The sequence below is a fragment of the Orycteropus afer genome, unplaced genomic scaffold (assembly GCF_000298275.1).
Source record: "Orycteropus afer afer isolate SDZICR_OR568_19922 unplaced genomic scaffold, OryAfe1.0 scaffold00303, whole genome shotgun sequence".
NCBI lineage: Eukaryota > Metazoa > Chordata > Mammalia > Tubulidentata > Orycteropodidae > Orycteropus > Orycteropus afer.
The window spans coordinates 3154134-3180827 of NW_006921890.1; the positions used below are offsets into that span (position 1 = coordinate 3154134).

At 50.5% G+C, this 26694-nt stretch overlaps 1 protein-coding gene across 1 annotated transcript in view; it reads right to left on the reverse strand.

Moving 5' to 3' along the window:
* Positions 1 to 26365, reverse strand: part of TERT (telomerase reverse transcriptase) — a 49378-nt gene extending 23013 nt beyond the window's left edge. The window contains exons 1-9 of the mRNA XM_007951615.1: positions 26147 to 26365; positions 24738 to 26037; positions 14133 to 14328; positions 12858 to 13038; positions 11435 to 11614; positions 9738 to 9896; positions 3298 to 3393; positions 2011 to 2096; positions 1173 to 1286 (exon numbers count right to left, since the gene is read on the reverse strand). Coding sequence (XP_007949806.1) covers positions 1173 to 1286; positions 2011 to 2096; positions 3298 to 3393; positions 9738 to 9896; positions 11435 to 11614; positions 12858 to 13038; positions 14133 to 14328; positions 24738 to 26037; positions 26147 to 26365 — 2531 coding nt within the window. The remainder of the gene's footprint in view (positions 1 to 1172; positions 1287 to 2010; positions 2097 to 3297; positions 3394 to 9737; positions 9897 to 11434; positions 11615 to 12857; positions 13039 to 14132; positions 14329 to 24737; positions 26038 to 26146) is intronic.
* Positions 26366 to 26694: the final 329 nt, after the last annotated feature.

Below are 26694 nucleotides of genomic sequence, written 5' to 3' on the forward strand. Positions count from 1 at the left end.
ATGATACTGAGCTTCTCCATCACCCCTTTCCACAGATGTAGTCGATCTGATTCCTGTGCATTCCATTTGGTGAGGTCCACATCTACAGCCACCATATACGTTGTTGCAAAAAGGTATTTGCAATGCATAAGTTGTTGGTCTTGCAAAATTCAATTATGAGATCTCCAGAGTCATATCCATCACCAAGGCCGTATTTTCTACCTACTGATGATTCTTCTTTGTTTCCAACTTGTGCATTCTAATTACCAGTAATAATCAATACATCTTGATTGTATATTTCGTCAATTTCAGACTGCAGAAGTTGGTAAAAATCTTTAATTTCTTTATCTTTGGCTTCAGTGGTTGGTGGGTAAATTTGAATAATAGTCATATCAACTGGCCTTCCTTATAGGCGAATGGCTACTATCCTATCACGGGCAGCATTGTACTTCAGGACACATGTTGATACGTTCTTTGTGACAATGAACGTGATGCCATTCCTCTGTCATTCCCGGCACAGTACAGCATATGATTGTCTGACTCAGAATGGCCAAAGCCAGTCCATTCCACCTCACTAATATTTAGGATATCCATCCTTATGCATTCTATTTCATTTTGACAACTTCCAATTTTCCTAGATGCATACTCTGTACATTCCACGTTCCTATTATTAACGAGTATTTGTGCGCCTATGTCTTCACATGTTGAGTTGTGCCCCATCCGCAAATGATGATCCCATAAGCTTTACTCCATCCACATCATTAAAGTCAATTCTACTTTGAGGACCCAGCTCTTCCCCAGTTGTATTTTGAGTGCCTTCAACCTGAGGGGCTCACCTTCCAGTACTGTATCAGACAATGTTTCAGGGATATTCCGAAACTTTTCCAGACAGTATTTCACTGCTATTCATAAGGTTTTCAGTGACCGATTTTGTCAGAAGTGGGTGGCCCCTTCGTTCTTCCCAGTCTGTCTTACTCTGGAAGCTCTGCTAAAACCTGTCCACCATGGGTGACTCTGCTGGTATTTGAAGTACCAGTAGCACAGCCTCTAGCCTCACACCAATACACAGCCACCACAGTACGACAAGCTGACAGATAAGTGTAACATTTAGAGGACCACAAATACCAAATGAGTGGAAAGCAAACCAATCTAGTCAATGCTGTCAGTCACAGGAACAGACATGGATCAGCTACCCGTCCTGCTGGATCCCAGAAAAGAGCTTGTTCTCCATGTCCCCATAGCAGAAGCTACAGAGCAGAGTGGACAGGATGGAGCCCTGGGGGATCCCCTGGCACTGGACATAGTACCTAGAGACAGAGAAGAAATACAAAGAATCAGAAGGGTGGCAGAGCACAGTGGGCACACAGGCATGTACACACACACACACACACACACACACAGTCCTGGCCCATGTCAGGGCAGCACCCTGAGCCTGTGTTCCTGGGTCTGGGTGGGTGTATGGAGGCCGAGGGCTTTGCTGGAGTAGGACAGAGAGTAAAGGAATCCTGGGAAGCACTGAGGAGAACGAGATCCCTGGACAGTGCCAACAGTTAACATACTTGGCTGCTAAGTGGAAGGTCGGAGGTTCAAGCCCACCCAGCAGATCCACAGGGCAAACACCTGGTGACCTGCTGCTGTGAGAATCTCTGCTGCGGTGACCCAAGGGGCAGTGTTAGTCTGTAACACACGGAGTCGCTATGTCAAAGTCACCCCAACGGCACCTAACCACCACCGACGAGAAGGGAGCCCTGGCTGCTAACTGGAAGTTTTGGAGTTTCGAGTCCACCCAGAGTACTGCAGATGAAAGGCCTGGAAATCTACTTCCAAAAAATAGCCAGTGAAGCTGCTGTGGAGGACAAGTCTCCCCTCACACACCTGGGGTCGCCACGAATCAGGACTGACTCAGCCACTGCTTTGTGGGGTTTATTCAAAGGAGAAGATGGAACGTAAAACAGGAAAGAGCAGAGGCTGGCAGGGTAGGCGTGGCCAAGGGACAGAGTGCCCTAAGGCATGGCAATGCCACCCACTCACCTGCCCCCAATCTTTATGACACTGTTGTGCACGAAGCGGAGGAAGAAGTCAAAAAGGCTGCCAGCGGTCTCGTTTAAGGAGGAGCTCTGCAAAAGCAAAAAGGCTGCGAGCTGGTGAGCAGGGCTGGAGATGACAGCCCCCAGGGCTGCAGGGAGACTGGGCACAGGCTGCATGCCACCACCCACCCCTGCAGCTGTGGTTAGATAGGTCATGCCCCACCCGAGCCAGTGTTTTCACTGTAAATGAGAGGATGGGTGAGAATCCAGGGTCATGGGCTGGCAGGCCGGGATAGAACCTGTCTGCAGACAGACAGTTTGCACAGTTTATTCAATGCTGGGGACCTCTAGGTCACCCATGCTCTCCAGCTGGGTTTGGGCTCCTCACACCCTAGACTGCCCACACCACACTCCATGGTCTCACCTGGCTCCTGGAGCACTGGGTTCTAGGGCCCCTCCCATTCCAGGCCCTGGGCAGACAACAGGCAATCAGTGGACAAGCCTCCCAGCATCACTGAGTGGACAACATTGCCTCTTAACACTGGAATAACCAATGAACAAAGCTTCCACTAAAAGCCCGGGTGCTGCGAGTGAGCCCTCCACCCCTGACAGCCTCAGCTTCGGGGATCGCCTCTCTCCCAAGAGCACAGACAGATTTATGTTTGATGCCTCAGGTCCAGGTGACCTGTGGGAAAATCCCACTTGTGTGCCCGAAAGGAGGGACACGATTTTCTTTTGGCACGAAGATCAAAGCTGAGGGAGAGCTCCTCACCAGCAAATGATCAATGAGATAACCAGAGGTCAGCCAAGGTTTTGACTTGGCCGTAAAAAGAGAGGAAAAAAAAAAAAACCTCACTGCCATTGAGCCAGATTCGACTCACAGCGATGCCTCCTTGGGTTTCTGAGGCAGTATCACTATGGAAGTAGGTTGCCTAACCTGCCTTCCGAGGAGTGGCTGGTGGGTTTGAACCACCGGCCTTCTGGTTAGTGGTCAAATGCCTTAGGCACTATGCCACCAGAGCTCCTAAAAAATGAGGAAGGCTGCCCAAAAGCCAGAAGCATTATTTCCACCTGAAGTGGCTGCATTGAGTGGCTAGCGGAGAATTCCTCTCGCAAAGGAGAGCAGCATCTGTGACCATGACAGTACGGCCTGGTCCTCCTCCCTCCATGCAACAGTGCAGGAGAATCCATCCTAGGGCTACACCAGCCAACACCCACTCTCACGACATACACCAGCTCAGTGGAAAACCCACTCTGACCCCGCACCCAGCAAAGGCAGGGCCCTGGGGACCTGCTCGATGACAACAGCGTTCTTCAGTGAACCCGCCTCCTGCAAATGTTCCACGAACTGCTTCATGTAAGGCAGGAGGTCTGTGAAGGTGGAGACCTGAGAGCAAAGGAGAGAGAGAACTGAGCACAGGATGACTGCAGGAGCCAGCAGCTCCAGCCCTCGGCTCACACTCCTACGACCCAAAAGCAGAGGCTCAGACGGAACTGTGCACCAGGCACCTGCAGCCAAAAGGTGGAACAACCACCAAGACATCCCCAGCAGGTGAATGAATAGACCATACAGGGCACATCCGTGCAATAACATGTTACTCAGCCACAGAGAGACAGAAGTTCAAACACACGCTACAACATGGACGAACCTTGAAAACATGATGCTGAGTGAAGTCAGTCACATAAAACAACAAACACTGTATGATCCCACTGACATGAATTATCTAGAACAGGCAAATGCATACCAAAAAAACCCCAAATTTACTGCCGTCGAGTCATTTCTGACTCATACTGACCCCTCCTTGGGTTTCCAAGGCAGTATCTCTATGGAAGTAGATTGCCCAATCTCCCTTCCACAGAGACCAGTTTATTAGTGGTTACCAGGGGTGGGAAGGAGGGGACAGGAAGAGGGGCCACTGCTTAGGGATGAAGGAGCTGAACGGTGATGAGACGTGTGGAAACAGACCATGGTGATGTTGCACACCGTGGTGAATGTCATTAACGTTAATAAATTGTACACGTGCAGATGGCTGACATGGCAAATGTTTCGTTATACTGTGTGTATTTCACCAGTGACTGTGAATTCCTTCTATCTTCCCTTCATGAAAAAGACTTGGTGGATCGCGATGATGGTGATGGAGAAGAATATTGAATGTAACATGGATGTCAGAAGAAGGAACAAATCTTAGAAGTACAGCCAGATGCTCCTTAGAAGGGAGGATGGCAAGACTTGGTCTCACCTTGAACATGTTATTGGGAGGGGCCAGTCCCTGGAGACGAACATCACCGCTGGTAAAGGAGAGGGTCAGTAAACAAGAGGAAGACCCTCCATGAGACGGATGGACACAGTGGCTGATGATGGACTCAAAGAGAAATGACTGTGGGGATGGTGCAGGACTGAGCAGTGTTTTGTTCTGTTCACACAGGGCTGTTGAGTCAGAGCTGATTGGACGGCACTTAACCACAACAATATATTCTACCATAATTAGAAGAAAACCATAAGCCAAAACATAAGAAAGCAGAGAGGGGAGCATGAGGCATGGATGCCCTCTGTCCCAGAGCCTGGACACTCATCGGGCCTTCTGACCATGGACACCAAGTGAACCATCTCGCAGCAGAAGACTGAGTCAGACCAATGACATGAGCCTGGGAGAAGCCCTGCTGTGCAGCTTCTGTTTAGGAAAAGGGGGTAAAAGCCTTCAGAGAACCAGTGCTACAAACACAGGGTCCTAGTCAACCCGGGTGGAGTCACCTACCATCAGACCCCTGCTACTGTTTCAGGCTCCATCACGTTGGCTCCAACTCACAGCGACCATGTCTAACTGAAACAAACCTTGGTGGTCCTGCACCCACGTTCATGGTCGTGCTATGTCTGAGCCCACTGTTGTGGCTACCACGTCCCTCCAGCCCATGGAGAGTGTTGTTCATTTCTACTGACCCTCCACTTTGCATACAGGCTGTTCTTTTCTAGTGACTGGTCCAAATCAACTTTCTAGTGTGTCCAAATCAAGATGAAGTCCTGCCATCCTTGCTCCTAAGGCACATGCTGGTTGTAACCTCCCCCAAGACAGCCATAAGCATGAGATAAAATACAGGCGATAGGGGCCTGAAGTCACTGGAAAGTGGCAAAGTTTCATGGCCCCTGTCTGGGGAGCTCTGGTGGTGTAATGCCTAAGGCACCTGACTGCTAACCAGAAGGCTGACAGTTCAAACCCACCAGCCACTCCTTGGAAGGAAGGTCGGGCAATCTACTCCCCTAGTGATACAGCCTCAGAAACCCAAGGAGGGGTCGCTATGAGTCAGATCCGACTCAACAGCAGTGAGTGAGTCCCTGCAAGAAAAAAAGCAAGAGGCGTGGCCCACCTGCCTTGACACAGTCTAACCCCCACCTCTAGAAGCGCAAGGCCATCATCACTACTGCCACTGACAGCGCCTCAATCCTCTCTGGAGGAAAAGAACACAATGCAAAACCTCTATGTTTTATTTATTTACAAAGTTTGAGATCTAATGACAATAAGAAATGCCTCCCCCTGAGACACCATGCTCAAGTGGCACAGCATAGTGCATAAAAATCTTGTTCTACAACCTACTTGGCTGAGTAGCAACTGGGGTCTTAAAAGCTTTCGAACGGCCATCTAAGATCCAACTATTTGTCTCCTCTCATCTGAAGAAAAGAATAGAGAAGAAAATCAAAGGCATCTGGAAACAATTAGTCCAAGGATCGATGGACCATGAGGAGCTCAGCCTTCACAATACTGAGACCAGTAGAACTAGATGGTGCCCGGCTACCAGTGCCAACCACTTGGAAAAGGATCAAAACTGGAGATGCTGGGTAGCTATTGTTGTTCTTATGTGCTATTGAGTCATCTCTGAATCACAGTGACCTTATGTACAACAGAACGAAACACTGCCAGGTCCTGTGCCAGCCTCATGATCCCTACCATACCTGAGCCCATCACTGCAGCCACTGTGTCAATCCATCTTGTTGAGGGCCTTCCCCTATTTTGTTGACCTTCCCCTTTACCAAGCATGACATCCTTCTCCAGAGAATGGTATCTTCTGACAACATGACCAAAGTAGGTGAGATGAAGTCTGGCCATTCTCACTTCCAAGGAGCATTTTGGCTGCACTTCCTCCAGGACAGATTTGTTAGTTCTTTTGGCAGTCCATGTGAAAGCTAGACAATGAATAATGAAGATTGAAGAAGAGTTGATACTTTTGAGTTGTGGTGTTGGCAAAGAACACTGAGGCATCGTACAAAAAAGAAATGGTCGGTGTTCAACTATTTCAGGAGGTAGCATATGGTCAAGAACCAATGGTATTGAAGGAAGAAGTTGAGGCTGCACTGAAGGAATTGACAAAGAACAAGACTCCAGGAATTGACAGGATACCCACTGAGGTGTTTCAACAAACAGATGCTGCACTGGAGGCACTCTCTTGGCTATGCCAAGAGATTTGGAAGACAGCTGCCTGGCCAGCTGACTGGAAGAGATCCATATGTGTACCCATTCCAAAGAAAGGTGACACAATGGAATGTGGAAAGTACTGAACAATATCATTAACATCCCACAAAAGTGAAATTTTACTGAGATAATTCAAAAATGGTTGCAGTAGTATACTCACAGAGAACTTCCAGAAACGCAAGCTGGATTCAGAAGAGGACATGGAACAAGGGATAGCAGAAGGATGTTTACTTGTGTTTTACTGACTGTGTGGACAATGAATAAGGAAGACCATAGAAGAGTTGATGCTTTTGAGTTGTGGTGCTGGCAAAGAACACTGAAAGGACCATGGACTGCCAGAAGAACGAACAAATCTGTGCTGGAAGATGCACCAGAATGCTACTTGAAAGGGAGAATAGACATTATATTATATTGATATGAGAATAACCATAATATTATATTAGTATTAATATATATTAATACTTATGTTAATATTAATATTAATATTATACACCTACTTTGGTCATGTTATCAGAGGGGTAATTCCCTGGAGAAGGATATCATGCTGGGTAAAGTGGAGAGTCAGTGAAAAAGAGGAAGACCCTCAACGAGATGGGCTGACACAGTGGCTGTAACGACGGGCTATAGCAAGAATTGTTAGACCGGTGCAAGACTGGGCAGTGTTTCCTTCTGTTGTACACAGGGTTGCTGGGAGTCAGAGCTGACTCACTGGCACCTAACAACAAGAGATAACTAAGACAGACATGGAACAGATTCTCCCTCAAAGGATCAGGAGGAATCAACATGGCCAACACTCAATCTGATCTCAGACTCTCAGCATCTGGAACTGAGATAGTAACTGTGTGCTCTTAGAAACCACCCAGTTAGTGGTCTTTTGTTTCGGCAGTCCTAGGGAGCACACACACAGCAGAATGGCTAAGTTTACGGAGTGCTCGCACACTGGGTACTTCCCATGAGAAGACAACTGCTCTACAAACAGCCATGGATCCACCCCACAGAGAGGAGGTCGAGCTAAAGAAGGCAGACCATGACAAGTACACTCCACTTAATTTCATATATGAGAAATGCAAGACAGAGAAGACAATCTGTGGAGGTCATACCAGGGCTGGAGACTCTGACTGGGGGGAGTCCCTGTATCACGAGGCAGGTCGTGGCCACCAGGTGTCCACAAATGTGCATTTAAGATTTGCACACAACAATTACATAAGTTTTCCTCCGTGAACCCACCCATCCACAGCCACCAAGTCAAGTCCAACTAGCACCCCTAGAGGGCAGAGCAGAACTGCCCCAGAGGGTCTCCGAGGCTGTAAATATTTACAGAAGCAGATTACGCCATCTTTCTCCTGAAGAGCAGCTTGTGGGTTCAAACCACCGACCTTCTGGTGAGCAGCTAAATGCCTTAACCACCCACTGGGCCACCAGAACTCTGCTTCAAAAAAAGAAAAATCAATAAATACAGTTCCTGTGGAGTCTTCAAGCTTTCCTTTCTGGTGATCTGAGGCCCTCTGGAAATTCCTTTCCCTTGGCATTGTCTTGCCTCCCATCCCACATGGCCCTGTGAGGAGGTCAGGAGGGCTGAGTACACTGACATGTCAACACACTCATGACACGCAATCTAAACACCATGCTACATGGACTGTCTGGTGGACACAGCCCAACATCATCACTCATGACATGCCATCTAAACACCACGCTACACGGACTGTCTGGTAGACACAGCCCGGTATCATTGCATGTGACACGCAATCTAAACACCGCACTACATGGACTGTCTGGTGGACACAGCCTGACATCATTGCTCACGACACGCAATCTAAACACCATGCCACCCAGACTGTCCAGTGGACATGGCCTGATCCCAGTGGTCCTTTTCCTCCAGCCGGCTGGGGAGGGCTGTGCCCTCGGTCCCTAGGTGCCACCTCCCTGGGGCAGGGCCTTGTCCTCTCTCTCTCATGTGTGCATAGCACTCAGCCCACAGTGTGCACTCATGCACAGGTCCCTCTGCGCAGCCACAGGCCAGGTGAGAGGCCCCTAACAGGGGACAGGTGGCCATGGAGATGCCACTGCAACATGCCCACAGTTCTGCTGCCACCAGCATCCCTCCTCCCCACCATCCGCCCAAGCCTGGCTTTACAGGCCCTAAGGGCCCACAGCTTTGAAGGGTCAGCAGGGGCATGGCCAAATCAAAGGGAGGACCATAAACTCCTAACTTGGCCAATGGACACGCTGGAATATGAAGATGCACAGATGGACACTGCCTCCACCAAGCCCAAGGAAGCCCTGCTCAAGAGTCGTGTGGAGGGAAGCAGGGGCTGTGTGTGCAGAACACACTGTATCAGGGGACACGCCTGTATCATGGACATGCCTGCATACCACAGACACCCCCACATGGACACCCCCACAACACACACACATCACACCCAACCCGACATCCCCACAATATAAACACATCACAGACACCCTCACATGGACATACCCCAACACACAGACACACACCAGACATCCCCACACAGACACCCCCACAACACACACACCCCCCCTTGGATACCCCCACACCACACACACATCACATACACAGCACAGACACCCTCACATGGGTACCCCCACATCAGACATCCCTACATTGACACCCCCACACAACATGCTGCAGACACATACCACAGACACCCCCACAGACACCCCTACACCACACCTCCATGCCACACACACCACACAGACACCCTCACATGGGTACCCCCACACCAGATACCCCTACATGGACACCCCCAAACAATACAGACACAACACCACAGACACCCTCACATGGATACCCCTATACCACACGTACATCAGACACCCCCACAACACCCCCATATCACACTCACACCACAGACACCCCCACAATACACACACATCACAGACCCCTCACATGGACACACACATACAACACACATACAACACACAGACACAAACCACAGGTACACCCACATGGACACCCCCATACAACACCCACACCACTGACGCCCCCACATGGACGTACTCACACCATGGACACATCTACACTATGGACAAAACCAAACAGACACACCCACACTATGGCATGCCACACCACAGACACACCCACATGGACACCCCCACACCACAGACACACTCATGCCACAATACACCCACTCAGACACACCCTCATTACAGATACACCCATAATGAACAGACTCAAACCACGGCCATGTCTAATCCAAGACCATACCACAGACACGCGCAGATCTTGAACACACCGCGCAGGCCTTACGTGTCTCTTGAAGGACTTGCGAACACACCCCTGGGTGGTTTTCTGGACCACAGCGTAGCGGCGGATGCAGTACACGTTCTCCTGGGGCTTAATCACGCTGGCAATCACCTCCGCCAGCTTGTTGTGAGGAATGGCGTCATAGGCCCCCGCCACGTCCACCTGCGAGAGAAGGGGGCACTGACGAGCACTCCCTCCCAGCACTCGCCGTGCCCCAGTGCTCACGTCCCTGCCCGGGGGCCTGTGGTCCTGGAACTGGCCCTGCAGCCTGCTTCCAGAAAACTCTGCAGACAAGGTGCAGGGCTGTGGGCTCTCGGAGCTCCCTGCCAACAGCCCCCACAGGAGTCACACATCACCCAGCCTGAGGGACACTCCCTGAGGACCCGAGGGCAGCAGCCAGTCTGCGTCCCTTTCCCTGAGCAGAGCCTTGATGAATAGAGACTCCTGCTGCTGACCAGAGCTGGGGCTGCCAGGTGCAGGCCCCCTGCCCTGAGCCCTGAGCAGGCAGCCACTGCAGGTCCCTCCCTGCCAACGCACGGCCTAGTGCTGAGCAATGCGCTCTGGCAGCAGGCAGGTGTGCCTGAGGTCACCAGCTCCCTGAGTGGCCATGGAATAAGCTGTTGTCAACATTTGGTGTCTCTGAGTCTGTGCTGACTTGTAGCGACCCTACATACAACAGAACAAAACACTACTCGGTCTTGCACCACCGTCACAATCCTGGTTGTTCCTAAGCCCATTGTTGTAGTCACTGTGTCAGTCCATCTCGTTGAGGGCCCTTCCCATTTTTGCTGACCCTCCACTTTACCACACATGGTGTCCTTCTCTAGAGAATAGTCCCTTCTGACAACATGACCAAAGTAGGTGACATGAAGTCTGGCCATTCTCACTCCCAAGGAGCATTCCGGCTGTACTTCTTCCAGGACAGATTTGTTCATTCTTCTGACAGTTCACGTTATCTTCAGTATCCAAAACCACAATCCACACGCATGCTGAGACGAGATCAATGCTCCTGTCACTGAGCCCTGTGCCCAGTGACCATGCTACCCGGAGAATCGCAGGGATGGTAAGTGCCCACGTGCAGACTCTGTTGTGTTAACTGCCACTAAGCTGCCCACGCACAGTGAACGAAACACTGCCCAGTCCCACCCCACCCCCTTCATCCGTTGTGGATCAAACCATCAGGATCCAAGAAGTGATTTTCAGAAGGCATCACCACGTCTTTTCTCCTAGTTTGTCTTGGCCTAGAAGTTCTGCTGAGAACTGGTCTGTGTCCTAGCAGCACAGGTGGGGGCTATGCATGAGGCGCACTGACCAGGCTTCGAACCCGGGTCTCCCGCACAAAAGGCAAGAACTCCACCAGTGAGTCGCCGTGGCTCTCATGCAGCTGGGAGACCCTGGTGCAAATGGGCAGAGTGCTTCGCTGCTGACTGAGAGGCTGGAGGTTGGAACCCGCCTAGAGGTGCCTCTTTAGAAAGGCCTGGCGGTGCAAACTCTACAGCTCCACCAGTAAGAGCTGCACCATCATTACGTGGAACACGTGGGCATCTGAAAAAGCCCCTCCTCTCTCCCAAGGTTCCCTCCAGGCCCATGACGTGGCTTCACTGGGCAGCGACTCGGCAGAGGCGCCTGAAGGGCCAGGCTCCATGGCGCCCCAGAGCAACACTGCATACCGCCAGGAAGCAGGCCTCAGGCCAACCCACCTTGACAAAGTACAACGGGGGCCTGGGGTCCCCGGCCCGCACGCGCTGCACAAAAGCCCGCCAGGCCCTGTACACGTCGTCAATGCCGAGCATGGAGGCCCCCAGCAGCCCGGGCCGCAGGGCTCGCTCGTAGTTGAGCACACTGAACAGGTTTTTCATCTGCGAGGTGAAATGCTGAGCCTGAAGCCGCTGGAACAAAACACAAGAGCTGTATGACCAGAACAGTGTCCTCCAGCCCAGGGAAGAGTTCTCAAGCCCGGGGAAGGGAACCTCAGGTCAGACATCCCCGATCAAAGACATGCTGGGGCTACCTGGGGACCCAGACTCATAGGCTCTTCCTCCTTCCTCCCCACGTTCACCCAGCTTCTCAGCGCTCCTGGAGACCGCAGGACCAGTCGAGCCCAACCACGCTACCATCAACCCAACCACGCTACCCCTTGGCCCCTGGGTGCCGTGGGCCCCATTTCATGATGCAGGAAATGTGTTGAGAAAACTACAGTCAGGTGCCCTTCTCCACCCCAACCCCTCCCCCACCATCGCAGACGGGGAGCACATGCTGGCGCCCTCAGGGGCCATGCCCTGCTTTTAGGTTCGAATCCACAGCTGAGACTCCAGCTTACCCCTCACCAGGCCCAGCATTAACCTCTTGGCTCCACTGTGGGCACATTACCAATGACACCTCCTCCCTCCGACATCAAGATGGGCTGCAGCTGCCTGAGAGGCAGCACCACTGAGGACGCAGGCCCTCAGGCAGCTGACGGCCACCTGCACCACAGCGGCCACTGGCCTCTCCGTGGCCATTCACAGCAGTTTGCAGGGCACACTGTGCTTCAACGGGGTCCCAGGGCACCGGGGTCCCAGGGCACAGGGTGTGAGGTGTGTCAACAGAGTTAGAGGCTGGGGTCACAGGACACACTACGCATAAACAGTCATGGTGCCGGGTCATAGGGCACTCTGTGCTTTAATGGGACACGGGGCGCCAGGGTCACAGGACACAGGGTGTGCAGTGCTTCAACGCAGTTAGAGCTCTGGGGTCACAGGATATGCTATGTGTAAGCAGGGTCATGGTGCTGGGGTCACAAAGCATACTGTGCTTCAACAGGGTCACAGGGCAGTGGGGTCACGGGGTGTGCTCAGGGTCACAGGAGGCCAGGGACACAGGGCACAGGGTCACAGGGCAGGACCAGCTTCTCACTATGGTCCTCAGGGCATTATGGCATCATCTGGGACCTCACGTCCTACTGCAGCCTTGCAGGGCCCACCATGCTGCCCACCCCTCCACAGACTCACATGGCACTGTGGGTGACAGTGGGCTGCTCCCCACCATGTCCGCGAGCCCATCCCGCGGGCCCTCATCCAGCCCAGCTCAGCCACGGGGCCAAACCAACTTTGTTTAAAACAAAACAAAGCTCAGCACAGTCACCTTCTTTTCTCTGCGGAAGGTTCTGGCTCCCACGATGTAGTCCATGTTCACGATCGGGCGGAGGCCCTGGAGTTTGGGGATGAAGCGGAGCTTGGAGGTCGGAAGAGATGGCTTGGTCTCCTGGCGACGTCGGACCTCTGCTTCAGATAATTCTCGCAGGCGTACTCTCTCGAAGTGTTGTCTAAAACACAGAGCCTCTCAGGTCGTGGATCAAGGGCCAAGCAACATACGCAGCAGACAGACACACAGGAACAAAAGCAAGATGCATGACCTCTGCAAACAGCAGTCACCCAACACCCAGGGCTGCCTGGCATCACACTGACACACCCACCACAGCCCCAGGGAGAGATCTCACCCCAGGGTACCCAGGACAACTGCAGACGCCTCCAGGAGAGACCCCACCCCTGGGTACCCAGGACAACCACAGATGCCTCCAGGAGAGACCCCACCCCAGGGTGCCTAGGACAATCGTAGACACCTGGGGGATGCTCCACCACAGGGTGCCCAGGACAACCACAGATGCCTAGGGGAGAGACCCCCAGCCCAGGGTGCCCAGGACAACTGCAGACACCTCAAGATGATTCCTTCCCCTCATCTTCAAATAGGTGGCGTTTTATCACCCATGACATCAATAAACACAGAAACAACAAGCCCACTCACTGCCTTCCAGTCCATTTGGACTCACACTGACACCGTCTGTTAACGGTGGAACTGTTCTGTAGGGTCTTCCTGGCCGTAATCTTAGAGAAGCGGACCACCAGGCCTTTTGGCCAGTGTCACTGGGTAGGCTCAAGCTGCCAACCCTAGGCAGCAGGCAGGCGCACTCCACTGTACCAGCCAGGGACCTTATCTCATGACACGAGACCTATTTATTCTGCATGAATTAAAGGAAAGTTAGACCCACACCTACAATGCACAAGCCAACAGAGCCGGAAACGGTGAGTGATCTGCTGGGCCTGCCATTCTGCTGCAGTGGAAGCGACTCTGATGTTAGGTGGACCCCGCAGACACATCTAACGTTCATCTCTGATTGCACAGGTAAGAAAACAGAAGCTCCCAGCGATCACGGCCTGGGCAGGACCCCACAGCCAGGATTCCACTTGGGTCTTCTGGCTTCCAGCAGAACACGGCCACAGGCCCCATGAAGCAGCTGGGGTGCACAGCTGGGGCCTGCACTGCGGGGAAGAATCAGCACTTGGGCCTCACAGACATTAAGAACACACAGCCAAGTCAGCATACCTCTGCCAGCTTGCGCTGTGCTTGGATTATAAATACCTGATCCCAATGCTTTGCAGTTCGTTCCAGATGCTTTTCCGGAAAAAGAAAAGCCTGTTCTTCTGAAACATGGTCTCCGTGACGTAAAAAAAGGCCCTGAGCAGCCCAACCACGTACAAGTCCATCAACCAGAACAGGAACTTGGTCAGGATCTCTTCTCTCAAACGGTGCTCCGAGGCCGGGACAGTATAATTCCCTGAAAGGAGAAAGTACTGAAAACCCAATGCCAGCCCAGGGCCCGGCGACCCCAGGCCTGAGACCTGCGCTGTCCAGTCCTACAGCCACTCAGCACGGGCTGGGTCCCACCACAACGTGCCGTGCATGTAACCTACACACCATCTCAGACACTCAGCACTCAAGCATCACGTGAGTGACACTTCCACTAACTACACATGAAAATGATGGTGGTTTATTGGGTTTTACGAAAATAAAATAAAACCTGTGAAAGCCAGAACCCACGTAAGGCAGACACTTGTCAGAGAAGGAAAGCTCAGATATCGTCCACTCGTCGAAGACTGATAGAAAAGTGGTAAGACAGCACCACAAAGGCAGAAAACTTGTGAGACCCAGAAAAACAAGGCAGTCCCCTTGAATTCCGGCTCTCACAAGTTTGCTATGTTATCAGATTAAGGTCACCTTTTCTTTCTACTTTGTTAACATGGTGACTAGAAAATTCCCAGGCTTATTGTAGCAACTACTACTGGACAGTGGCAATGTGGAGCGATGTCCTTGGTCCTGCTTCATCAGCAAAACAGTGAAGGCAGAAAGCAATCTTATCAATTAATTGTGTCCCCAAAAAGAGTATGCTGAAGCCCCAGCCCAAGCTGGGAATGGGCTCTGTTCGGAGATGCTATCAGTTGTTAAGTCATACTGGAGTGGCGGGGTCTTAGAGACATAATGACAGACAAGAGGACAGAGCCACACACGGGAGGACAGCATGTGAGCCTCCATCTCTAAGCCAAACATCACCAGGACATGCCAGGGGCTTCTGAAGCTGAGAGGCAAAGAAAGATCTTCCCACGGAGTGGCCCTGATGAGCCCTGAATTCAGACCTGCAGCCTTCAGTATGAGGCAAGAAATCCTGGTCCTTTAAAGCCCCCATGGCATTTTGTTACGGCAGCCATGGGGAACTAAGGCACACGTGTTCACAAGATGGTTGACACACAGTTGAGGGCTGACGCTACACAACTGCTTTGTACAGTGGCAAACTCAGACATTACCACTGATCCAGAAAACCTGGGGCTTCAGGGACAGAGCAGCCAAACAGAGCGGCGGCTGGGGGGCGACGGTGGTCATACCTTAGCTAACGGACCCCAGACTGTGTGGGGCCCCCACGGGGGTGCATAGACCAAAGTGACCACTGCCTTCTGTAACTCTATGCACTTGAACACGTTCTGAGATGCCCACAGGATTCACCCAATGGCCATGAGGCCACTGCAAAGATAAAAGCTGGGCTCCAACAACAACGCCACTCAGATGGTCTAGGAGACTTGGGCTACCCAATGAAGAGCTCTACAGGTGCCAAGGTGACAAGAGGTAGGACATGTGGTAAAGGTTGTGTGCCAACTTGGCAGGGCCATGGTTGTGAGTGGCTGGGCGGGTGGATGTAGTTATTGCAAGAAGCTAACATCATAATCACCTCCAGGGTGGAATCTGCTATAAGCAGCTAAGTAGCTGCCTTCAGGGTGTGGCCTGCTTCCAGTGTACAAGCAGCAGCTTTGAGAAAGATCTGGCTTTTGGCCTATCTGGATTCTGCATTTGGCCAAGTCTTCATCCCAGTCACCTGCCGTGTTGCCTGCTGATCCTGGGTTGTTCCTGGACTTGAACCCTCAGTCTCCCATGCTGCCTGTTGATCTTGGGATTGTGCCACTTTACTGGCCGACCTCAAGTTCATCACCTCAGCAGCCAGCAACTGCTGCATGAGTTAGGAGATGCCTCCAGCTTCATGGGCCTGCAGTAAGAGGCAGTGCTGAAACGCAAGGTCAAGGACCCTTCACCCAGTCCCTAGAGCCAGCACTCTGAATTTGGGACTTACAGCTTCCTAAACTGTAAGAGAATAAATTCCTGTTTGTTCAGCCATCCATTTGTGGTATTTCTATTAGAGCAGCACAAGAGAACCATGGCTTCAATCAAGATTCATCTGACATCAACATGATATCCCTTCTTCCACATGCTCTTCTGAATCCAGCATGAATTTCTGGCAGTTCCCTATGTACGGTTAAATATGTTTTTGAATTATTTTAAATAAAACTTTACTTGCAGGGGATATGACATTTTGATAATTTTTGTATTCTTTTGGAATACACCACCCAGTTAATTGCTACATTACACAAACTCCAAAACCAAACTCACTACCATCAAGTCAATTCTGACTCATAGTGACCCTCTTTGGGTTTCCAAGACTGTAAATCTTTACAGAAGTAGGTTAGCTGATCTTTCTTCCACAGAGCAGCTGGTGGATTTCAACTGCTGAACTTCTGGTTAGCAGCCAAATGCCTTATCAACTATGCCACCAGAGCTGCATTAAACAGGGGGACCTTATTTTGAAATGTGGGAAATAACAGCATCCAGATAAGTTGGCCAGGCGGCTGTCTTCCAAATTTCTCGGCATAAATGAGTACTTACAGTGCTGCATCTGTTGTTGAAACATCTCAGTGGGTATTCTGTCAGTTCTTGGAGGCTTGTTTCCAATGCCTTCAGTGCAGCTTGAACTTGTTCCTCAATACCATCAGTTTATTTGTTTCATTTTTACTGTGATTTGGGTGAAGGCTTACAGAGCAAATCCATTTCCCATACAGGAGTTCATACAAATTTTATTTCATGACACTCACTGCAATGTAACAGCTCTCTTTGTACTTCTTCCCTGTAGTTACCTCTCTCCTGTGTCCTTCTTTCCTATACACTCCTGCCCCCTGGGCCATCTCTCTGTACAAATACAACCCTTTCATTCTCCCATGACTGATCGTTGTAAGGCGCATGCTTACTTGATGTAAATGTTCACCCTATATGCCTATTGTTTGGCTGGAAGCCACAGGAATGGGTTCAATTCCAGACTTGAAGGGTAACTAGGGGCCATAGTCTCGGGGATACCAGGCTCTATCAGACTAGTAAACCTGGTCTTTTTTATGATTTTGAGTTTTGTTCCACACTGTTCTCCCACTCTATCCAGGATCTCCTGCACTGATCCCTTTCTGAGTGGTTGACAGTGGTAGCCAGGCAGTGTCTAGTTCTTCTGGTCTCATGGTCATACAGGCTGAGGTGTGCATGGTCTACTAGTCCCCGGGACTGTTTCCAAGCATCTTTGGTTTTCTTCATTCTTCTTTGTTCTGGATAAGGAGAGACAATCTGTTGCATCTAGATGGCCACTTGCAAGTTTTTAAGACCCTAGTTACTACTCATCAAAGTAGGACATAGAACAATGTTTTTGTGTAGTATGTTATGCCAATAGTTATTCCAAGCTCAAAGGTCCAAAACTGTGTAGTATGTTATGCCAATAGTTATTCCAAGCCCAAAGGTCCATCAGGGTGGTCAACTGTGGCTAAGAAATGATCATAACTTTGCCCCCTCTTAGTTCCATTTATATGGACATTCTTATAGCACATATAAATATATACAGAAATATCGTCTGCCAATCTTACATAGTACTATAAGTTCTTGATCATATACTACTTCCTGAAATGGCTGAATGTTGATCAATTCCTTTTGGTACAGTGGTTGTACTCCTTCCGTCTTCTTTTGATATTTCCTGCATCATTCAATATTTTGCCCATAGAATCTTTCAATATAGCAACTTGGCGCTTGAAGCTTTTCTTCAATTCTTTCAACTTGAGAAATGCTGAGTGTGTTCTTCCCTTTTGGTCTTCTAACTCCAGGCCTTTGCATATTTCATTATAATACTTTATATATTATACATATCAAACTGTTCTTTGAAATATTCTGTCCAGCTCTTTTATTTCATCATTTCTTGCATTTGCTTTAACAACTGTCCATTCAAGAACAAGTTTCAAAGTATCTTCCGACGTCCACTTTTGGTCTTTTCTTCTTTCTTGTCTTTTTAATGACCTCTTGTTTTCTTCATTTATGATGTCCCTGATGTCATCCCACAACTTGTCTGATCTTTAGTCATTGGTGTTCCATGCATGAAATCTATGTTTCAAATGGTCTCTAAATTCAGGTGGGACATGTTCAAAGTCATATTTTGACTCTTGTGGAATTGTTTTAATTTTCTTCACTTAAACTTGCATATTAATGATTTGTTGCATAGTCAACCTCCGACCTTGTTCTGACTGATGATATTGAGCTTCTCCATGATCTCTCCACAAATGTAGTCAATTTGATTCCTGTGTATTCTGTCTGGTGTAGTCTACATATACTGTCACCACTTATATCACTGAAAAAAAGGTAATCACAATGAATAAATCATTGGTCTCACAAAATTCTATCATGTGATGTCTGGAATCATTTCTATCACCAAGGTGGTATTTTTCAGCTACTGATGCTGCTTTGTTTCCAACTTTCACATTCCAATCACCACTAATTACCAATACATCTCCATTCCATGTTTGGTAAATTTCAGATTGCAGAAGTAAAAATCTTCAATTTCTTCATCTTTGGCTTTAGTTGTCATTGTTATTGTTGTTGTTAGGTGCCGTCGAGTCATCTCCGACTCATAGTGACCCTATGCACAGCAGAATGAACACTGCCCGGTCCTATGCCAGCCTCACAATACTTGCTATCCTGAGCCCATCATTGCAGCCACTGTGTCAATCCATCTCATTGAGGGCCTTCTGCTTGTTTGCTGACCCTCCACTTTACCAAGCATGACATCTTTCTCCAGGGAATGGTTCCTTCTTACAACGTGACCAAAGTAGGTGAGACAAAGTCTGGCCATGCTCACTTCCAAGGGGTATTCCTGCTGCACTTCCTCCAGGACAGATTTGTTAGTCCTTTTAGCAGACCATGGTACTCTTAGCATTCTTCTCTAACACAACTCAAAACCATCAACTCTTCTTCAGTCTTCCTTATTCACTGTCTAGCTCTCACATGCAAAGCAGGCAACTGAAAATAGCACGGCTCAGGTTAGGCGCACCTGTCTTCAAGAGATATCTTTGCTCTTCATCACCTGAAAGAGGTCCTTTGTAGCAGATTTGCCCAATGCAATTTGTTGTCTGATGTCTTGACTGTTGCTTCCATTTGTGTTGACTACAGAACCAAGTAATATGAAGTCCTTGAAAACTTCAATCTTTTCTCCATCCACTGTGAAGCTGTTTACTGGACCAGTTGTCAGGATTTTTGTTTTCTTTATATTGAGGTGTAATCCATACAGCCGATGATAGTCTTTAATCTTCATCAGTAAGTGCTTCAAGTCATCCTCACTTTCAGCAAGCAAAGTTGTGTCATCTGTGTATCACAGGTTGTTAATGAATCTTCCTCCAATCCTGATGCCTTGTTCTTCTTCATATAATCCAGCTTCTTGGGTTATTTGCTCAGCATACAAGATGAATAAGTATGGCAAAAGGATACAACCTTCACATACTCCCTTCTTGATTTTGAACCATGCAGTGTCCCCTTGTTCTGTTCGAACAACAGCCTCCTGGTCTATGCACAGGTTCCTCATGAGTACAATTGGCTGTTCTGGAATTCCCATTCTTCTCAAGGTTATCCATAATTTGTTATGATCCATACAATCAAATGCTTTTGCATAGTCAATAAAACATAAGCAAACATCCATTTGACATCAGTAATGATACCCCTCATTCCACGTCCTCTTCTGAATCCAGCTTGCATTTCTGGAAGTTCTCTGTCATTACACTGCTGCAACCGTTTTTGAATTATTTTCAGTAAGATTTCACTTGCATGTGATCCTAATAATATTGTTCAGTAGTTTCCACATTCTGTGGGGTCACCTTTCTTTGAAATGGGTACAAATAGGGATCTCTTCCAGTCAGTTGGCCAGGTAGCTGTCTTTAAAATCTCTTGGCATAGACAAATGAGTGTCTCCAGCAAGGCATCCATTTGTTGAAACATCTCAGTGAGTATTCTGTCAATTTCTGGAGCCTTGTTCTCCACCAATTCCTTCAGCGCAGCTCTGACTTCTTCCTTTAGTACCACTGGTTCCTGATCATATGCCACTTTCTGAAATGGATGAGCATCGACCAGTTCTTTTTGGTACAGTGACTCTGTATATTCCTTTCATTTTCTTTTGATGTTTCCTGCATCGTTCAATATTTTGCCCATAGAGTCTTTCAATATTGCAACTGGAGGCTTAATTTTTTTCCTCAGTTCTTTCAGCTTGAGAAATGCCAAGCATATTCTTCCCTCTTGGTTTTCTAACTCCAGGTCTTTGTACATTATAGTAATTGGCTTTGTCTGTTCGTGCTGCTCTTTGAAATCTTCTGTTCAGCTGTTTTATCTTGTTACTTCTTCCATTTGCTTTAGCTACTTTCCACTCAAGGGCAAGTTTCAGAGTCTCCTCTGAGATCCATTTTGGTCTTTTTTCCTTTCCTGTCTTTCTAATGACCTTTTGCTTTCTTCATGGAGGATATTCTCGATGTCATCTCACAATTCCTCTGGTTTCTGATGATTGGTGTTCAATGCTTCAAATCTATTCTTTAAATGGCTTTACTGGTCAGTGCATAAATTTGCATAGTTGTACTATTAACTGGTCTTCCCAGTAGACATGTGGATATTGTCCTACCACTGACAGCACTGGACTTCAAATAGATCTTGAAATGTTCTTTGTGACTATGAATGTGATGCTATTATTCTTCGTCATTCCTGCCATTGCAGACAAATGACTGTTCAATTCAAAATGGCCAATACCAGTCCACTTCAGGGAGCTCTGCTGGTGTGTGCCTAAGGCATCTGACTGCTAACCAGAAGGCTGGAAGTTCAAACCCACCAACCACTCCTTGGAAAGAAGGTAGGGCAATCTACTTCCATTGTGATATTGCCTCAGAAACCCAAAGAGGGGTCATTATGAGTCAGATCTGACTCAATGGCAGTGGGTTTGGTTTTTTTGGTTTTAGTCCACTTCCACTCACTAATGCCTAGGATACTGATGTTTCTGCATTCCATTCCATTTTCGATAACTTCCAATTTTCCTATATTTATACTTCATACATGTGATGGTTATGTTTGTATGTCAACTTGGCTAGGCCTGGTTGAGCGGCTGGGCAGCTAGATGTAGTATTCCCCATGATGAGACTGGTAATCAACTCAATGGTGGAATCTACTGGGAGCAGCTGAGTAGCTGCCTTTGGTTATGGGGTCTGCTTCCTGTATATAAGGAGAAGCTTTGAGAATGGTCTCTAGCGTATGGCATGCTTGGACCCTGCATGGAGCCATGTCGTTGCTCAGCAGCCTGCCGACCTTCGGACTTACAATGGACTTAAGTTAATGGCCTGCCGTGTGGTTTGGTAACATCAAAACTGCACCTTTTTACTTGTCAACCTTGGGGCTTCTCAGCCTCAGCAGCCAGCAGCTGAGTGAAGAAATGCCTCTAGCTCCAGTGGGCTGGGAGCAGGAGGCAGAGCTAGACCCCAAGGTTGAGGGGCTTTCAGCCAGTCCCTAGAGCCTGAACTTGGACTTAAAGCCTCCAAATTGTAAGAATAAACTCCTGTTTGATAAGGCCATCCCATTTGTGGTATATCTTGTCATAGCGGTACTAGGTAACCAGAACAATATATAAGGAGCTCTGGTGGCATAGTGACTAAGGCATTTGGCTGCTAACTAAAACGTCAGCATTTCAAACCCACCAGCTACTCCACAGAAGATGAGGCAATTTACTTCCATAAAGATTTACAGCCTTGGAAATCCAATGGGGTAACTATGAGTCGGAATTGACTTGATGGCAGTGAGTTGTTTTTTTTTTATACTTCGTACGTTCCACGTTTCAATTATTAAGGATGTTTATAGCTGTTTCTTCTTACTTTCTTACACAAAATCAGCGTATCAAAGTCCAGAAAGCTTTACTCCATCCACATCATTAAGGCTGACTCTACTTTGAGAAGGCAGATCTTCCCTAGTCGTATTCTGAGTACCTTCCGACCTGAGGGGCTTATCTTTTGTTTTATTATTTATCAATGTTTCAGGGCTATTCATAAGGTTTTCAGTGAGCAATTTTTTCAGAAATGGACTACCACATTCTTCTTCCTAGTGTGTCTTAATCTGAAAGTTCTCCTGAAACCTGTCCACCAAGGGTGACCCTGTTGGTATTTGAAATATTGGTGGCACAGCATCACAGCAACACGCAAGTCACCATGGTACGACAAACTGTGTCTCAATCAGCAGTTTAGCTGAACCAGTAAAGAACACCTCCTGTGAGCACTGTGACAGCTATCTATGTGGGATCAAACAAGAGCAACACATACAATTAGACAGGAATCTTAGGGGGTAGTGAGTTTATGATGATGGAGGAGGAACAACTCAGAAAAGGAAGGTTAAAATGGTTGCACAACTCAAAGATTGTAATCAATGTCACTAAATGGTACATGGAGAAGCTGTTGCTATAAGTCTGAATAGACTCCAACAGCAGTGGGGTTGTTTTGTTTTTTTGTCTTTCTTTCTGACTTTTGCTGTGTGTAGTCTCAATAATAATTTTTTAAAAATGAGAACCATACACCACACATACACACACACACACACACACACACACAAACCCCACACATCACGGGAGGGTCACCTGGCTGTCTACTCATCTGGCTCCTGGGACCTCTCAGGGACCCTAAGGGGTTACTAGCCCCACCTCGGGCCTTCAGTCAGATTTCGGTTGGGATCTTTGGGGGTGAGGTTTGGGCATCTTCTAAGCCCCCACCCCAAATGCTTCCCATGTCCAGCCAGAGTGGCATCCCGACCCCTTCTAGGGTCTCTCTGTCTTCCATTTGTCTGTCTGTCCTACTGTGGTGGCTTGAGCATAGCTGTGGTGGTGGAAGCCACACCACTGGTATTTCAAGTATCATCCATGTGGGTCACCCACGTGGACAGGTTTCTAGACTAAGACAGAGTAGGAAAAAATGCCTGGGGATCCACTTCGGAAAATCAGCCAATGAGAACCCTACAGAGCACAGCAGGATACTGTCCAACTCCCTTGTTCTGCACCCATCAGAAGGAGTGGTCGATGGCCGGAAGAGAACATCATGTCTGGCGAAGCAGAGGGTCAGCAAGGGGATGGAGACCCTCGGTGAGATGGATGGGCACCAAAGCCACAGCAACGGACATTCCAATGATCGTGAAGGCAGCACAGGACCAGGAAACGTTCCATTCTGTCGTATGCGACGTCACCATGAGTCAGTTAACTCGACAGCAACTCTCTGTCAAAGACTACAGTCTTCAGCGTGGATTGCAGTTCAACATAAAGAATACAAACATCTTCACACTGTACCAATAAGCAACAATATGATAAATGAAGAAAACACGGAATGTGTCAAAGATTTCATTTTCCTTGGATTCACAATCAAATGCCCATAGAAGCAGCAGTCAAGATATCAAACTACGTATTCCTTCGGGCAAATCCACTGCAAGACGTCCTTAAAATGTTAAAGAGCAAAGATGTCACTTTGCTGGCCCTAAGGCCCTAAGATGCGCCTGACCCAAGCCATGGTATTTTCAGTAACCTACCTCACCTGTATGTCGAGTTCTGTGATGAATAAGGAAGACCACAGAAAAACTCGGGGTGGGCTGTTCCCAAGCAGACATGCTTTCCACCCCATTGCTGGTGTGCTGACCAGGGAGTGGCCAGAGGGAAGGCTGAGCGGGTGCTGGCATGAAGAAGCCTTAAAACCAAACCAAGACCATCAAACCAAACCAAGAACCAGCTGCCCAGGAAATGGCTAATGACCAACATGTCTCACTTCCCTACAAGTGGCTGCCCCAATTTCTCTGCAGCAAGTGACAGTGTCCTACTGCTGCCCTGTCCCCTGTGCCCCTTCTCTTACGATGGCACTGGGGCAGTTCAAGGAAGCAGCCCTTTTATCTCTCCAGCCTCTGCCCCAGACTGGCCCAGCAGATGCACAATGAAATCCAAAGACAAATGTGTGCACGTCTGGCTGTCAGATGCCTCCATGAAATGTGGAACCTTGTCTCCCGGCCTATGGAAAAAGGGATTCTCTCCCCGGCTTCCTCACTGTCATCAGCATGTACCATAATCTTGAGGCAATAACCCCTGACATCAAAGAACGGATTAGGAATACCATGTCTGCACTCTCATGAGAGCTTCTGCCCCATGGTCAGCAACCCCACCCCACTGCCTCTCTCTCCTGTTCCACGGTTCCCTGCTGTCCTCAGGGCCTAAGGACCTGGCCAGAATCATACAGGGCTGCGCATCATTCTTGGAGATGTACACAGGTGGGTGGCAGGGGCAGAGCTACCAGATGGAGTCCACACACCAACTAAAGGAGAAACAATGTGTGCAGAGCGCAAGGCAAGGAGGGCTGAGGTTTCAGATCACCTCACCACCCCCTTTTCTGGGCCCCTGTGGCATTCACAATGACAAGGCTGTTCTACCACACAGCCATGAGCCTCCTCACCTGGGTGCTCTTCCTCACCTAGGAGCACCTCACCTCAGAGGATCTGCTCCCCTCTCCTCACCTGAGTGCCCCTCCTCACCTGGGCTCTGCCGCAGCCACTCACAGTCCTCAACCTTCATCTTCCACGTCAGCTCCTGCAGCGACAGCTTGGCGCGCTTCCCCAGAGAGATGAACGTCTTGACGTTCTTGAGGAAGCGGCACTTGTTGTGGCTGGAGCCCCAGAGGCCGGCAGGCACCAGGCGGTGAAGACAGGCCCGCACGAACATGTACACTTGCCAGGGGCTGCTATGCTGGCGGAGCAGCCGGACCACGCGCAGGCCTGCGTCCTCCTCGGGGGTGGCCTTCACCGCCGGCCCAGGGGGCTGCTCCGGGGTCCCAGGACCCACCCTGCCACTTCCTTCAGGGGTGGCGTTGGCCGAGCCCCGCCTCGGGCAGTACGTCTTCAGGAGCGCGCTGTATGGGCACTGCGCATGGTTTCTGAGCAACTCCTGAAACAGGGGCAGCATCCGCCAATAGCGCGGTGGTAGACGCCGCAGCTGCATCTTCCTTCCGGCCGGTGCTGCGCCCAGGAAAATGGTCTCCACAAGCCTGCGGGCCCCTGTCACACTGCCCTGCAGCGAGCTGAGGAGAAAGGAGCTGGGCAGACGCTCCTTGTTTCCTGGGCAGTAGAGGAAACGCTTGGTCTCCACGGCCTGGGGTCGCGGTAATGGGGGCGTCTTAGTGGATGCAGGGCCGTCCCCACGCTCCCTGGTCCCCTGCGTGGAGGAACGAGTTCCAGAAGGTTCGCCCTCCGAAGACATGGCTTCCGCAGCAGCTCTCGGTCCAGATGTCACCGCGTGGAGATCGCTGTCACTCTGCACACGCGTCCTACCCAGGTAGGCCCAGGACGCCGCCTCCTCGCGCCCAGACTGCGGTACCCGCCCTGGCTCCAGGGCCAGCACTCGCCTGGGTCTCTTGGCCAATGGCTCTCGCTCGCCCGCTCCGTCCCGACGCCGCCTCGCGCCCCCTGCTGTCCCGCGCGGGGCTCCGCAGCCCGGCCCCAGCCCGCTGGCGTCCCGAGCGCAGAGCTCGTAGAGAGGCGACCCGCACACCTGGTAGGCGCAGCTCGGGGCTACCAGCAGATAGAGCGCGCAGCGCGCCAGCAGGTGGGCCAGCACGTCGTCGCCCAGGCGCTGCAGCAGGAGCCTCCAGGCGCCGCTGCCGCGCAGCGTGTCGGTTACCGTGTTGGGCAGGTAGTTGCGGACACTGGTCGTGAACGCCATGGGCGGATCGCCGCAGGCCTCGTCCAGCAGCGCGAAGCCGAAAGCCAGCACATTCTTCGCGCCGCGCTCGCAGAGCCGCTGCACGACCCTAGCCACCAGCTCCTTCAGGCAAGAAACCTAGGGGGAAGAAGGGGCGCCTGAGTCTCGCTGCAGCGGCCAGTTTGCCGCGGTCCTCCCTGAGTGTCGCCCAGGGCGCGGAGTCCCGTCCTGTCCCCAGGAGGCCCACCTGGCGGAAGGAAGGGGCCGTGGGGGGCGGCGGCGCGCCCCAGGGCACGCACACTAGGCACTGGGCCACCAGTGCGCGGAAGGCCGCTGGGTCCCCGCGCCGCACTAGCCGGCGGCCTTCGGTCCCCAGGCGCCGCGCGAACGTCGCCAGCGGCAACACCTCGCGGTAGCGGCCTCGCAGCAGGGCGCGCACGGCCCGGCACCGGGGCGCCCGCGGCATCCCTGGAGGGGCGGGAACGAGGGTTGGTGTGCAGGTGTCCCACGTGCTTCTGGCCCTGGCGCGGATGCCCACGCGGAGGCGAAGGGGCGGGGCCCAAGGCGAGGGGGCGGGGCGGGGCCCGAGAGGAGGAAGAGGAGCCGTTGTGCGCCATGGAGAAGGGGCGGGGGCGGGGTCCGGTCCGGGTCCCGAAGGAGAAGGAGGCGCTAACTCCCGCGAGCACCGCGGAGAAGGGGCGGGGCTATGGCGCGGGGCGGGGTCCGAGGGGAGGGTCAGGAGCCATTTCCGGCGCGCACAGAAGGGGCAGGGCCCAGAGCAGTGGGGGCGGAGTC